The following is a 15,144-nucleotide window of genomic DNA, read 5'->3' on the forward strand; positions in this document are numbered from 1 at the left end:
TTTGAGTTTCCTGTCTGAAGATTCATCTTAAGGTACGCGGAAAATGTTCAATTGCACGCATTTTCAAATATTTCAAAGACCAAGTTGTCAAGTTGCTTCCCAGAAGCCAGTTGACATGGGCGTATACATTTGAGCACCAGATTAACTTGTGCCATCTCGCTGGGGAACTTGTTTGGATCTACAACTACAAATTGTGCGCCCATAAACCTGTGGCAGTTTGTGGGTGTAGTGGGGTAGAGTGAACACACAGAAAGCGTTGCTTTGTTCCTTTGCGTTACGGATTCAAATACTGCTCTCGCAGGGGTATTTTGTTAAAATATTACGTTTCAGCAATGTACAGTATGTTAACACACTTCTCTAGCTAGTTTAAAAGTGACATACATTAAAAAAAAAATCAGTCTGTTATATTTTACTGGAATTACATTTGGGGGGCTTGAGCACCCCCAAAAAATGGGCTAGAAACACCCATGCAAGCCACAAATCTTCATGAAATGGAAAGTTAACACAACCGTTCACGTCATTTTCTAAAGCAATCCACTCTTGAGTTTGGAGTGCTCTTAGTTTTGTTTGTTTAATCTTGGAGTGGTCTCTTCAAACGTTCCAGTTGTAGACATAATGCTTGTCGGAAAAAGGGCTACAATAGGGCCGCAACTAACGATTGTTTTAACATTTATTAATCTGCCAATTATTTTGTCAATTAAGCGATGAATCAGATTTAAAAAAACGTTTAAATTTCCATTCCTGTATTCAAAAGGACATTATATCAAGTCTTCAATACATAAAATGCTCAAACCTAAATTACAATTCAGTTATTCTTTATGTCCGTAATATGTCAGAAAATGGGGAAAAAAAACATTGATCATTGTTTTCCGAAGTAAAAGAAAATGTTTTATTTTGATTCAACACCAAGCTAATCAGCCATGAAGGACTGCAGAAGTCAGATAATGTTTATTGTTGAGAAGCTGAAATTCTGAACATTTGCACAATTTGATAAGAAACTAATTGTCGATTAATCGTTGCACCTCTGCAACAGAGATGGATTTTTGAAAATTAAAAACAAAAAACAACAACATATAGCTGAGAACCAGCCGGAGAGCTGGGCTTCACACTGGTCAGTCCACCTCAGTGCGCTCGCTGGGCGGCCGCAAGGTCATTGGGTGTCACCATGGAGGAAGAAAAGTTTTCCTCCATGGGCGACTGGGGCGTTGTGCCGCCGCGGCCGGCCACAGCTCTGCAGAGGGCCCGCTGAATAATAAAAGAACCAACACAGTGAAGAGACACACGATGCCTACATACAGTATTGGCAACAACCAATCAGAGGAAAGCTCACCTATGGGCAATCTCATCTTCAGTTCAACCAGGGGCGGAGCTATGGGTGGGCCTGGGTGGACACAGGCCCACCCAGTGAGTCATGAAAAAATATATACTTTTCAAATTTTGTAAATGAAATGAAATTATTTTTGAATTTGTGTCCCGTTGTGTTTTTTTTTTTTATTGTATTGAATATTAAGAATGGAATAATTGTGGTTGTCTAAGGAAGATCTGAACTTCATATTATTCAGGTTGTCATTTTACAGTATTTTAATATACGATGTGTCGGGACAGGAGGATTGTGCTCAGTGAGGGAAATATTCAGGCCCACCCTGATTTTTCCAGGCCCACCCATGAGCCACGTTCTGGCTCCGCCCCTGAGTTCACCTAGCATGTTTTTGAAATGTAGCGATCCATGCAAGTACATGAGCAACACAAGTATGACTTCGCATTCATTCATGGACGATGAATGTGTTTGTTAAGAAAGACAGATAGTAGTCACTCAAATGAACTCCAGTCAGTCATTGTGTAAGTACTTGCGTAAGAACAAAAAAAAAAAATTCTGCTTGTACTATGTGGTCGACATCATTTGGACTGATAGTCATGACTATTTATTTCATGAAGACATCTAGTAGTGCTATTTAAATTCACATCAAAAGACTGGAACCAGAGTGCATAGTTTGAAAATTGCGGTGAAGGGATTTTCCTCCAAATTATTCTGATAGTAGAACCCGACTGCATTGTCAGCATCGCCTCGTGCCAATCAGTCCTATTTCTTGCCGTTTCACAAGCAAGGTTGTTTGGTAATCTGGAAGCTGTGCGTGTGATTGATTCATTATGTGTTACGATGATCCGTGCCCGTAGTAACGGATCGCATAATATAGGTCGTCCAGTCTAGCCTGTGAACTCAATCCCTCCCATAGACATGAAGGCTGGTGGACATGCAGCTGACGCACACAGACCACCTGACACTGTTACAGACTAAAAACGAGAACACAAATGACTGTCCTACTGTATGCCAGCACGCAGATGAAAATGCTGATGGGAACTTGATAGGTTCAGCATTAAATTTAATATTAAACCTGTTGCTCCCTACACTTGTTTTTTTTTGTTTGAAATGAAAACAAAATAAGTGAAAGTTTAATCTTTCAGTTATATTGAAGTTTTGGAAAAGAATGTACTGTAGAAAACTTCGGGGAGTGTAAAAAGCTCCCCTTGTTTAGGTTTTCATTTAATTTAAAGACGAAGTCAACCCAAACGTTTTTTTTTTTTTTTGAGAATATGTTCTCTGCATTCTGATTAATATTGTGTTTGTGGAATATGAGTTAAGCAACAAAATCCCACCCTTTTTATCCATCTCAGGGTTTGGCCATTTTGTCATTTCTGTCAAATGAAAATGATATCACAGATGCTTAGGGCACAGATAACTACCAATCGTGGGTCATCCTCAGAAAACAGGTGATCTGTGATTGCTCGCTACCTGAGCACCTGTGATGTAATTTTAAGTCGACAGAAGTGACAAAATGGACACCCCCCAGAGATGGCTAAAAATGGGTGGATTAACTTTTCTTCCACAAACGCAACGCAATATTAATCAGAATGCAGTGTTTCAACTCGTGGGCCTGCAGAGAACATATTCTTGAAAAAAATATATTTGGGTTGACTTGCTCTTTAAGACATTCTTATTAGCTCCCTCCTCTTTTTCTAAGAATTTTAAAACAAAGCGGTCTATTCTGTATGTCTATCACAGTCACCTGTTTTCTGAAGTTGAGCCATGATTAGTTGATACCTGAGCCCTGAGCAACTGTGATGTCATTTTCAGCCGAAAGCAAGTGACAAAATGTCTGGCCCCTGACATGTACAATAAACGGGTGGATTTGAATTCGTAATTCATATTCCACAACAGCAATATCAATCTGAATGCTGCCTTTAGACTAGTGGAGGCGCATAGAACATATGATTATAAAGATTTTTGGGGGGTTGACTTCCCCTTTTAAGAGTTGGAGTTTTTTCTTTTTCTTTTTAAGTTTGACGTCAATATTTTCCCGTTTACTGCAAATAAATATCGGTCATTGGCCTCCTTGACCACTGATAATGGGTTTTGTTATTGTCCCTGAAAAAAATTAAAAATAAATCTATCACTAGTATACAGTAGTGCATACAAAATGTAAATTCCTAGTAATACAATACTATGAAATAAAGAATTTTTGTAACACACTTATATTAATGAATTGTGGTTTAATTGGTAAAAAGCTGTGTTAAGATTAACATACAAAATAGCAATATATATAATGAAAATAGGTACATGGCATTGTTGTCTTCATTTCGTTGAGTCATGTTTAAACAAAATCAGAAAGTCAGGCTCATGTTCATTATTTTACCCACATGTGTTTTTGTTTAGGCTTCGTTTAGGTTATATATAGACCACAGGACACCAGGTAATGTGCACCAGAACACACAAGTGAGTGAAAAATCTTTCTGCCGGTTAGTGCACGGAATGAAAAGGTAAAGATCATGTCAGAAAACAGAGATCAAGTTTCACTCGTGACACTGTCATCGATTATGGAACGTTTATCAGTCTTGGATCCGAAGAATGCTCCTCTTCTCCAGATCATTCATTTCTTTGAGGATCAGAGCCACATTGTAGCGCAGCTCCTGGAATTTAGCGGGCTGCACCTGCACAGGAAAACAATGAGTTGATAAATGTAGGGATCCGTTGTTAGCGCTCTGCTGCTGTTCAGTAATCTGGTTGAATAACACTTGCAAATGGCTACAGCAGCAGACGGCTCCCGCTGGCCTCCATTCAATTCATTCATCAGCCTACAACTTGAATCGAGGAACCTTGTATGGAGGAAGGCGCCCCCTACTGACCAAATCATCTTACTAGTTTACAGAATGCTTGAGGTTGTGTTATAAAACTTGCTGATTGCTGATTGTTCGGTGCTTTTTAAATTCTTAAGTTCTTTTTTGGGGTGTCGACAGGCAATTGACAAATAAATGTCTTAAAGTGTTGTTCTCAAAACCATTTCATCAACAAAAAAACTATAATCAATCTGTCCGGAATTCTTGATTAATTTATACAAAGTATTTAAATGTTTTCAAGGTGGTTGCGAATCGCTTCTATTTTTCCCTTAAAGTAGTTGGTGTTGTGAGTCTGGAATACCTTTTTTCCCATTCAACATTATTGTGCATAATAATGTAGCCACGATACCAACATTTTGACTTTGATACTATACTACAGTGGTACCTACTTACGAACGTCTCTTCATACGAAATTTTTAAGTTACGAAACGCCTCAACAGGAAAATATTGCCTCTTGTTACGACAGAAATTTCAGGATACGAAAGGTGAAAGTGTGGGCTGCTACTCGCAGTATGGGCTGCGACTCGCAGCTCCGGAGTTTCTTGAACGCAACATACTCATAGCTGCTCTGCCATTGGCTATTACATAGCATCTTCCTGGCATCCCATTGGCTAAGAGGGACCTCTACCGTATGTGTCTATGTGTGCGGATAGACAGGTAGATAGATACGTATGTGATAGATATGTCTATGCAGTGTCCTCGTCATTCGCCCCTCGGGCCATGAGGTGTTCCGATATTTTGACGTGAATTAGAAACGAGGAAAAGAAAATAAGAAGAAAATCCTTTTTTGTCCATACATACAAAGCAAGAGATAATAGAAAAGTATGAAAAGGGGATGCGTTTGGTTGATCTCGCCAAAGAATATGACCGTAATGTATCGACAGTCGCCACGTTATTAAATCAGTTCTTTACAAAACGCCAGGCAAACACCACTTCTGAGAGAGAACATGAACCAAAGAGGGCAAAAAGCGATGAGGACAGCAATTAAAAGGTAAACGACCATCATTTTTATTCCTTACTCTATTCTTTGTTTTTTACATTATGCACAACTCTCATTTCTTGGACAATAATCTAATTGTAACATGTATTTGTTACATGTTTTGATGCATTTTTATGCTTTATAAAACATTCATGTCTGAATATTGGGGGGCTTGGAACGGATTAGGGCATTTACATGGAAAACGCGTCTCTACTTACAAATTTTTCTACTTGAGGTACCACTGTACTATACTATAAAATATACTGTGATTGTGTAATTAACACTAATCATTAAAGTACCTCAAATTGGTGAAAACTTCCATCCGACAATTTCAGGTGCATCAAGACAGAAGGCTGCAGTGCTCTGGCCAACGAGCTTAGGAGACATAGGCGTCAAATTTACTCTCCAAGACCAAGAGCAGAAAAATGTATGTAAGATGGTTAGCCTCCATCTTAAGTGTACCTTGTAGAAATGGCAACATCCACTCTCCATTTAAATTTGTCTATTGTAGGCAGGTGGGGATCCCTCTGAGAAGTTGCTGCTTCGAGAGCTGCACGGCTGCAGTTGTTCAGGGGCATTGTACCATGAAAAAAAAAAAAAAAAGGATTATGTTGATATTTTAAGAAAAACATTAAGATGTCTTGCTGCCAGTCTAGGTTTATGTTGTCACTGAGCTTTCTAATGGGAAAATGACTCAAGGCATACATAACAACTGCAACTGGAGGGTCTCCCTCAGATCTCAGACCTTAATCCTACCCATAATCTGTGAAGGGAGACCACCTAGCACAATCAGTTCCTGTCATACCTCCCCGTCTCCCGTGGTGTCCCTCAAGGGTCCACCCTTGTCCCAATTCTTTTCATTTTGCATATGTTCTCTGTGTGTCATGTCATCAGACGGCAAGGAATACCTCTTCATTAGTAGGCTGTTGACACGTTATGCTTTACAGAGAAATAAACCATAACCTCTCAGCAGTCGCTCCAACATTAGCATCACCACAAATATATTGATAGTATTATTGGCAGCATGATAGGCACCACAATATCATATAGGAGAGGCAAAAAAAGACTGAATTGTAAATACGCACCGATTTCCAAAGACTACACTGCAGAAATCTGTGATGAAGTCTTCTGGTATCCTGGTGTCAAGACAAAAAAGTTATAAGCAGGAAGGAAAGTAGAAGCAATACATCAACATGATGTAATCAAGTCTTGATACTTGCCTTAGCTCTCGAAGATCTTCTTTAAAGGCCTACAAAGGAACATGAGCATTATGAGACAATTGATTTCATAGATACAACACCGCTCTGTAGAAAATCTAAAGGTAAGGTAATATGATCTGGTGAGAAAAAAAGTCATGTAAAAAAGTTGTCATGAATGGGATTAAAAAAACGTAATGGGACAGGTTTTAGAGAACTGTTGTAAATCAAATGGCGTAAACTAAAATATACCCGTAAACAAGGACCCAAACAGAAGGAGGGATCCAAATAAAGGTACAATTGAGGAATTTGATATAGAGTTCTGTCGACCTCAAAACATCAGAAAAAGAACAGCTAATGCTAACATTAATACAGTACAGTAACAATAATAACATATCACAATTTAAGGTTTAGTGTGGATTGGTTTAAAGTTCCGATATTTTCTTTTTATTAAAAAACCTCAACTTTCCAAACTTCTCTAAACAATTCCCCCTAAAAAAACACTTTTTATTTTTTATTGTGTGCTCTGTATTCAGTTGCCATGTATCAGATGCCACGATACGTTTAATCTGTCCCATTCTGAACCAGATGTGGAACCTGAAATTTCAAGTGATGACAATAGACTCACCTCTTGTTTAAGTAACGACTGCGGTATGCGAACAGCCTCCGACAACAATCTGTACATTCCAGCAACAATGTGACTGAGCTTTTCCTGTGAAAAGACACTGTTCTCTGCTATTGATTTCATCGTGTCTCTGCAGTCTTTCCCCTCCAGGGCATTCATCACAGCTGAAAACACAGAATGCCATTGCACATAAATCGGCATGTTATTTAAAGCGATAATCTATTTCCTTATACAATCGCATTACTACTAACGAGCTATATATATATATACACTACCTTTCAGTAATTTTCTAAACATCTCTTGCTCCACATCCTTTAGGTTTTTTGACATCGACTCGATTTCAGGTGGTATTCTGCCACCCAGAAAGCTGGTATCCTTTTCTTGGGTCAACGACATTCCTAAATATTCAATTTTGTACTTAATAGTCGCTAAACTGTAATAACAGTCAAATCAGTCATGTTTTCTTTTAGAGTCGGTGACAACTTCCGCCTTGCGTCACATGATGTTGTTCTCGTAACAGAAAATCTCGCGATGATTCATTTCTCGCGTTGACGACGGAACTCGCCGTCGGTGGGGAGGAATTGCAAATGGAGGTCGCGGAAAAAGCTTAGACTTTGAACGACCATAGGTTGGTTTTTTCTCTATCTGATTATTTCCGCATATCCGTTTGAGTTTTATTTAGTATGTTCAGAGATACTCGTGGTTTCTTAAAATCACTTTGGTGTCATTTAATGGCTATTGTCAACGCCCCGTTGACATTTAGCAGCAAGCTAACGATTATGGCCAGCGCTGCGCTACGACAGCACGTTATGAGTTACTAATAAAACCAACAATTTGCCGAAAGTTACATTATCGAAAATATTTATATGTCGTTCTATTACATTTACTGCGCGGCAGCAGATTTGCCCTATGTTTTTAATGGACGATGAAATGCTGACGTCAAAACAGCAACTAATAACAGTAACAGTAACAGCGATCTTGTAAAAAAAACTCTTGTAGCTGCTTAGGGTTACAACAATTAATAAAGAACATTATTTAATTTTGCCGTATTTCACAGTCATTTGGCCGAATAGGCCATTATGATGTAGTTTGTTATGTCGTGAAATAGATATAATCAAGAATAAGGATGAATATTGGAATTAAACGTAATGCATAACTTAATGCAACTTGTTCCCGACGACTTTAGTGATATTTCATTGATTGATATTTGAGGACTATTCATATTTTTTTCCCCTCAGGTACATTTACACCATGTCGGATTCTCTGTATGAGAAGTTTTTGGCCCCAGAGGAATATGAGAAGTTTCTGGCCCCAGAGGAGCCGTTCCCCCTTCTCTCCCAGAGAGCCAATCTCAGCGATGTGGGGACCCTGGACGTCAGTGATTTCAGCTTTCCACTATCATCCTGTCATAGGACGGACCCACTACGCCGCTTCCATGGCAACAGGCGAGTACAATATTCAGTACAATAGTCAAGCAAACCATGTGGAGGTGTGGAACTACTTATGCCCTGGAGGGACCCATGTGAACATATAACAAGAGACAATTCAATTTCCCGGTCAGTAAAGCATGAATCAGAATGCCCCTACTCCACTGCAACAATGGAGACACCCAGTGCGAATCTGTTTGTACTATATTTATTGGTAATTAAAAACATCATTACCAATTTGTATTAAAATAATATAACTAAACTCAACTTTATTTATAGAACACTGAAAAACAACCATGGCTGCATATAAAGTGCTGTACATGGAGTAAAAATTAGACATACAAAAACTAGCACAGCTAAAATAATAAGTTAATATCACAAAAACAGTAACCATCATAAAACACTAAAACAATGCAGAGTCTCATGCTGAGTCAAAAGCTATAGAATACAACGTGTAAGATGAGCTTTAAAAATGGACAGAGAACAAGCTTACCTAACAGTTGCGGGAGGTCATTCCAGGAGAAAGTGGCCTTTTTGCTCAGCGAGACATAGAATTGATGCCTCGACTTGTTGCTCTCCAGGTGGAACCTCACTTCCTGTGGCACAAGTGTGGCCAGCTCCGAGTGCAGCGAGGAGCTCTTCTCTTCTGTGTCTGTTGGTGACCAGGACGACTGCTACTCCCTGCTGGATGACCAGGAGCTGACGTCCCTGGACCTCTTTCCCGAGGGCAGCGTTTGCAGTGACGTTTCCTCCTCCATCAGCACCTACTGGGACTGGTCTGATAGCGAGTTTGAGTGGCAGGTGCGTTTATGGCACAAAAACCTTGCCAATGCCTTTAACACAAACCCATATAAAGGGGTTTTGTCTGGTCCTGGAAAGAAACATGCGTTGGTGCCGATTCGAATCACAATAAACAAGCCACTAAAAATGGGCAGCCATTACCATCTACAGTGCCTGTTTTGACATAGTCTAGCTTTTTTTTTTTACCAAGAGGAAGCACTTATTTATGCACTGTTTTTTTTTTTTTTTTTTTTTTTACTTTTGTGGAAGTTCTACCGGTAATTATTTTTCTTTTCCTCTTCAGCAACAGCTACACAGATTTTTTTTTTTTTTAATTCACTCAATTTTATTTTGTCAATTGGTTGCATGAGAAAAAATCATCTGGATCCAGTTACATTTTTTAAGTAGAGTACACAGCTACTTTTAAAAAATTATCTGGATCCAAATGATTTTATTTTGTGCAACCACTTGATGAAATAAACTTGAGTAAATTCAATACATTTTTTTTCAATGTATGGAAGTTGGTGGTAGTTAATGCTACAAACAGTTTGGAATCAGTAGAAATAAAGTAAATTCCAGAAAAGGGGGGAAACATCAAAAGCAAGGCTTGATTTGATTGTCATGTTCACTTGCATTTTACTTTAAGAAAGGGAGAAAAAAAATCTGTGAAATCATATTTAGATCTTTGTAAGAAAAAAATCTGATTTTTTCTTAATAAGTGGCAAAGTTGCAAAATTACCACAAGCAACATTTACAGTAAGCCTTTATCTCTAACCACTTTCAAGCTACAGCATTTTGAAATTAAATATTTTATTGGAAAAAAAAAATCTGGGTTAAATCCATATTGCCTGGCTCTAGTGTTTGGGGATGCCAGACTATTCATAGATACATCCCTAACTCTAAACCTACTTCCTGCTATATGAGTCTATGAATAGTCCAAATCTATGTACAGTCCGTATTTAATGTCTCTTTTAAAATTAATTAACTCTTAAAAAAAAAATAATAATAATAATTAATCAATGATTAGTCCGGTTACCGTCTTAGGCCTCGGTTGACGTCCGTGCGTTCCTCACATTTGTCATCTGTCCTCCAGCTGCCAGGAAGTGACATCACTAGCAACAGTGATGTCCTGTCTGACATCATTCCGAGTATCCCCAATTCGCCGTGTTTGGTTCCCAAGAGGAAGCCGAAGCCCCACCCTCACCGTAACCTGGACGAGCTGCCATGGAGTGCCATGACCAATGATGAACAAGTAATGCTACTGAAACCTGGCAGATGTATTAACATGTCAGAGGAAAAGCAAGCGGTGCACTGAAACCTGCTTTGCTTTGTCTTTCAGGTGGAATACATCGAGTACCTGAGTCGTAAGGTCAGCACAGAGATGGGCCTGCGAGAGCAACTGGACATCATTAAGATCATCGACCCCTGTGCTCAAATCTCCCCGACGGACAGCGAGTTCATCATCGAGCTCAACTGTCTCACTGATGAGAAACTCAAGCAGGTGGGCTTGCGACACACTGCACATTCCTCTTTTTTTTGTATTACAGGTGCCATTGTGGTAATAGAAAATGGAATGTGCGTTACCTACTGTAAATGTGTCTTAGGGTAGGAACAGACAGTGGTTGTGTTCAGAGTCACTCCCTATCCAGTCCACTATACAGTGGCCGTATAATGAGTTCACCATTTTGGTATACTCTCAGAATTTGTAGTAAGTTTATGTTTTCCCTATATAGTGCCATCACTTTATCCCACAATGCATCTCGCCCACTAGAAAACACCCCCCCCCCCTAAAAAAAATAAAGACAAAACAGAAAAAATATTTTCCGTTCCCATCGCATTCTTTTTTTTTTTAGCGCAAGGATTCATGAATTGTGGTGCAAAAATATCTTGAAAACTTTTAACTACCCGGTGGACCATTTAGTAGAGCGCATTCATGAAGCAAATCATCAGTTTCAAGGATGTCATCTTTACTGTTTGGTAGATGCTGTTTCTAAAAGACTGATTTAACATGTTTTGTTATTGTTGAACTCACATGACTGTGTGCTATTGCACCCTATGCAGATGAGATGAAAATGGAAATAGTCATCATTGTAATGCAGTATTTTGTCCTTTCTGCAAATTTCAATGCATTGAAAAAACAGCAATGAAAATCCAGTGTCCCCAAAACTTTGAACTATGTATTTTTCAAAAGATATTTCTCTTCTTTTATTTTGCCATTTATTTTTACCATCAAGTGATGAAGCCCATATTTTAAAGACTATTAATTTTTGTAAGATTTACCCAAAGGAAATACAAAGGGCGAACCTTTTTGCATTGTTTTTTAAAGGGTTGAAAAAAAAAAAAACTAGAGAAACACATCACAACGTCGATGGACAAAATGCTTTGTTTGTATCCATTTTGTAAAATCAACTGAGCTAAAACAATCTAATGTTGACGTCAATCGGATACATTGTAATTATACGACAGTAGCGGCGTGATTAATGGCTTGCCCGGGAAGCATTCAAATACAATTTTTCACTTGACTGATTAGTGAACTATATTGGCCACTATATACAATTCCTACATCATGATTAGGGCGTAAGCAATGAGCAAAGGCTTCCGACATGAAAGCGTTGGTGTGTTCTTGCGCCGCCTCCAGGTACGTAACTACATCAGAGAGCACGGCCCGCGGCAGAGGGCCAGCAGCACCAGGGAGGCTTGGAAGAGGAGCAGCCACAGCAGCGTCAGCGCGGGCGGCATCAGCGGAGCTAGCAGCAGTAACGCCAGCATGGTCAGCTCGGCCAGCTCCTCTACCAGCTCCACGGCATCAAACTCGGTCGCAGGTATGTAGAAAAAAAATTGTCCCAAAAAAAAGAATACAATTTAAACACCACAAAAAAAACCCCCCAAAAAAACAAACAAACAAACAAAAAAAACCTGATTAACCTCCAAATATGGAAAATCCATACACTACTCCACCCCTTGTCCCCCAACACGCACAAAACCAAAACAACCAAAATATTGAAAGAAAAAAAAAAACAAATAGGGAAATCTGCTAGTGCCGAACCGGAAGTACCGGTATATGGTGAAATTGAAATTTTGTCTCACAAATGTCCACTAGCTTAATGCTAATATGTAATGTAAAACCCCATAGACAGGCTAACTGACATTAGCATTGCTGTTAAGTTAATCATAATTATTTAAATCTCATGCACTCCCATCTCTCCTTGTCAAAATACATGTTTGTAACTAAAGGTTACTTTAATAATAGAATAATCTGTCTTTTTTTAAATTAATTGATGAATCTGATGAAAAAATGTATTTCCTTCCCTTTATTCCAATACGGGACATTATTTCAAATTGACAGTGCAGAAAATGCCCAAAAATAACTTTCACTTTCACATTCAGTCACTGGTTTGGTTCATAAGATGTCAGAAAATTGATAAACATTTTAATCACAGTTTTTCAACGTAAACAGATGTTTGCAAAAGTCTTATTTTGATCAAACAAAGAAAAACAGTTTTTTCATGGAGGACTACAGAAATCGTAGAATATTTACTGTTCAGAGGCTGAGATTCACATTTGGATTAAAGTTAATGTCACTATTAACAATGAATCGATTTCCAAATTGTTCAAGTTTTTATTTCAAGTCCAACACATTTCCTGTCATGTTGTCCTCCAGGTGGAACAGCTTCAGCCTGCAGCGGAAGCAGTGTTGCTAACATTAGCAGAGCCCACAGCGATGGCAATCTTTCCAGCGCTGCCGAACGCATCAGAGATTCGAAAGTACGACTGCTTTTTCATACGCCGGCCCAAATGTATTTGGCCACTCATCTGTCGTAACCTCCTTGCTTCTTTGTAGAAACGTTCGAAACAGCGCAAGCTCCAGCAGAAGGCCCTGCGCAAGCGTCAGCTGAAGGAGCAACGTCAGGCCCGCAAGGAGCGTCTGAGCGGCCTGTTCCTCAACGAGGAGGTGCTATCGCTGCGGGTGACCGAGGAGGACGACCGCGGCGACGACCTGGACATACTCATGTGACACCAGTGAAGGAATCAGTGCTCCCTCTAACGCCTGCTCTTGCCACCGTAGCACTTAGCATGCTTAGTTTAGTGTCGCACAAGATCTCCGTTTGACTTGGCTGTTACAAAGAGCTTCTGGTAGCTAGTGCTAAACATGATCACTTTGACAGGGTTTGACGACTCCTTACAAAACGTGAGGGATATTTGGGCTGAAAGTGAAATTTCAAGATGAAACCAAAAATTTTTTTGGCCTTGATTTCCCCATTAAGAGCAAAATTCACAAGAGCCCTTTCATCCAGGAATCGACCAAGAAATTGTGAATTTTGCCGCTCAGCACTCTGCTCCAGATCCACAAGTTGTGCCAAAAATTAGTGATTTTCGATACAACTTTTTTTTTCCCAGACATATATCTTTGGGTCTTTTGATATATAAAATTTCATTCAACACATTCCTGGAAAATTTGTGAACAAAGACCTCTCTTTCTGATACAGGTAATGGTTCTCCAATGTGAAAGAATGTCGCAGTATAGCGCCAACTACTGCCAAGGAGTACTTACTTGATGGGATTTTTTTTTTTCCCCTAAGTATTGGTGGCTGATATCGGCAGCCTCCACGACTACCCCGATACCGTAAAATAAGGCCAGTATCATACCGATACCTGGTATTGGTACTCGCCCATCCCTAGCAAAAAATACTGAAACATGAAACAGTTGGACAATTAAAGATAAATCAAATTATGCTCACCGGTAAAGGTTATTGGGCATTTTGGGTTCATCCTGACATTTCGCAGCAAAAGTCCAACATTCCTACGTTTTTGTGAGTAATATATATTTAAATTTGGCTACTGTAATAGTCGAGAAGCTTGGACATTATAGATGCTAAATTTAACTGCGCTAAGATAACTCGCTGCTAACTGAGACTTCAAGGTAGAAGCACTGAAGCGGACCAATCTGAGCTGCGCTGTCCTTCTAACTTGTTGTTCCTTTCCGCTGTCAAGGCTTAGAGGGAGCATTGAACACACTGCATGTTAAAGCCGGCGCCTTCTTTATATGATTCAGTAACCTTCAGCGTTGTTCCTTTTCCAATCCAGCCCTTAACCAAACGTACATGTGCTGTAAATAAATGCATATTTACTGCTTGTTTCTGCTTATCCCCAGCGGTAAAGGTTTAATTCAATGTTTTCCTCCTCTCTTTGTGTGTATTACAAGAGTAGTGGCGCTATCGAAATTTAGCAATATTTTTAATCCTAGTTAGACTCGTTTTGTGTTTGTTTCATTGGTTTAAGCCTGGTTTTCCCCTGATAGCACTCCGAATGTAATTCTGCCACACACAGATGAATGAATGAATTGACGGTCCTATCGGAAGTATTAGGACAGATCAGTGTGCTCATGTAACGTACACGGCCGCCACTGTTCCTGAATTCTAACATCAAGCTAATAACACTATTGATTGATGTACAATGTTTGATGGCATTGTAAGTAACAACCTGTTTGTTCTCTCCATCTCTACTGTAATGTGTTGAACCACTTAACAGCATTGATACTTTATCATGTACTCTAGCTTTGGCTCTCATCTCCCCTGAATTGTTTTTTAGTGGCAGCAATTCTCTTCAAAGCAATTCTATGTATTCTGTTTTGTTTAAGTAGTAAAATTCTATTTTGGAAAAAAAAAACAGTAAGATAATTTAAAAAAGAAAAGTAACAATGTGATGCAATGGAATTGTGTAAATAATGTTTTGCTGATTATGACATTAAAATGATTGAGAAAAAATGTCAGCTAGGTACTGTACTTTTTTGGGAACTTTTTATTCGCTCACGAACCACAATGAGTAGTCGAGGCAACTGGCTGCAGACCTCAATAGTGTAATACGTAAATTAAAACGATATACAGTATGTGATTTAATCAATGGAATGCATTAGTACGAAAACCAATTCCACCGGAAAGGCCTACACGCTTTTATTTTATTTTA

General features: G+C 39.1%; 2 protein-coding genes across 2 annotated transcripts; one reads left to right on the plus strand and one right to left on the minus strand.

Moving 5' to 3' along the window:
* Window positions 1-3,529: 3,529 nt before the first annotated feature.
* On the minus strand, window positions 3,530-7,415 carry commd5 (COMM domain containing 5). Its single transcript, XM_086015584.1, has 7 exons — window positions 7,249-7,415; window positions 6,977-7,137; window positions 6,373-6,401; window positions 6,238-6,288; window positions 5,615-5,710; window positions 5,452-5,527; window positions 3,530-3,987 (listed from the first exon to the last, which is right to left on the minus strand). Exons 1-7 carry the CDS (start codon window positions 7,367-7,369, stop codon window positions 3,886-3,888), a joined length of 636 nt encoding a protein of 211 aa, XP_085871710.1. The 5' UTR covers window positions 7,370-7,415; the 3' UTR covers window positions 3,530-3,885.
* A 76-nt stretch (window positions 7,416-7,491) lies between these two features.
* On the plus strand, window positions 7,492-14,950 carry fam199x (family with sequence similarity 199, X-linked). Its single transcript, XM_086015583.1, has 8 exons — window positions 7,492-7,601; window positions 8,212-8,418; window positions 8,982-9,201; window positions 10,274-10,432; window positions 10,520-10,681; window positions 11,819-12,002; window positions 12,842-12,945; window positions 13,022-14,950. Exons 2-8 carry the CDS (start codon window positions 8,225-8,227, stop codon window positions 13,193-13,195), a joined length of 1,197 nt encoding a protein of 398 aa, XP_085871709.1. The 5' UTR covers window positions 7,492-7,601; window positions 8,212-8,224; the 3' UTR covers window positions 13,196-14,950.
* The last annotated feature ends 194 nt before the right edge of the window (window positions 14,951-15,144 follow it).

This window comes from Filicampus tigris, chromosome 2, assembly GCF_054856515.1.
Source record: "Filicampus tigris isolate MCC_2025a chromosome 2, RoL_Ftig_1.0, whole genome shotgun sequence".
Classification (NCBI taxonomy): Eukaryota; Metazoa; Chordata; class Actinopteri; order Syngnathiformes; family Syngnathidae; genus Filicampus; species Filicampus tigris.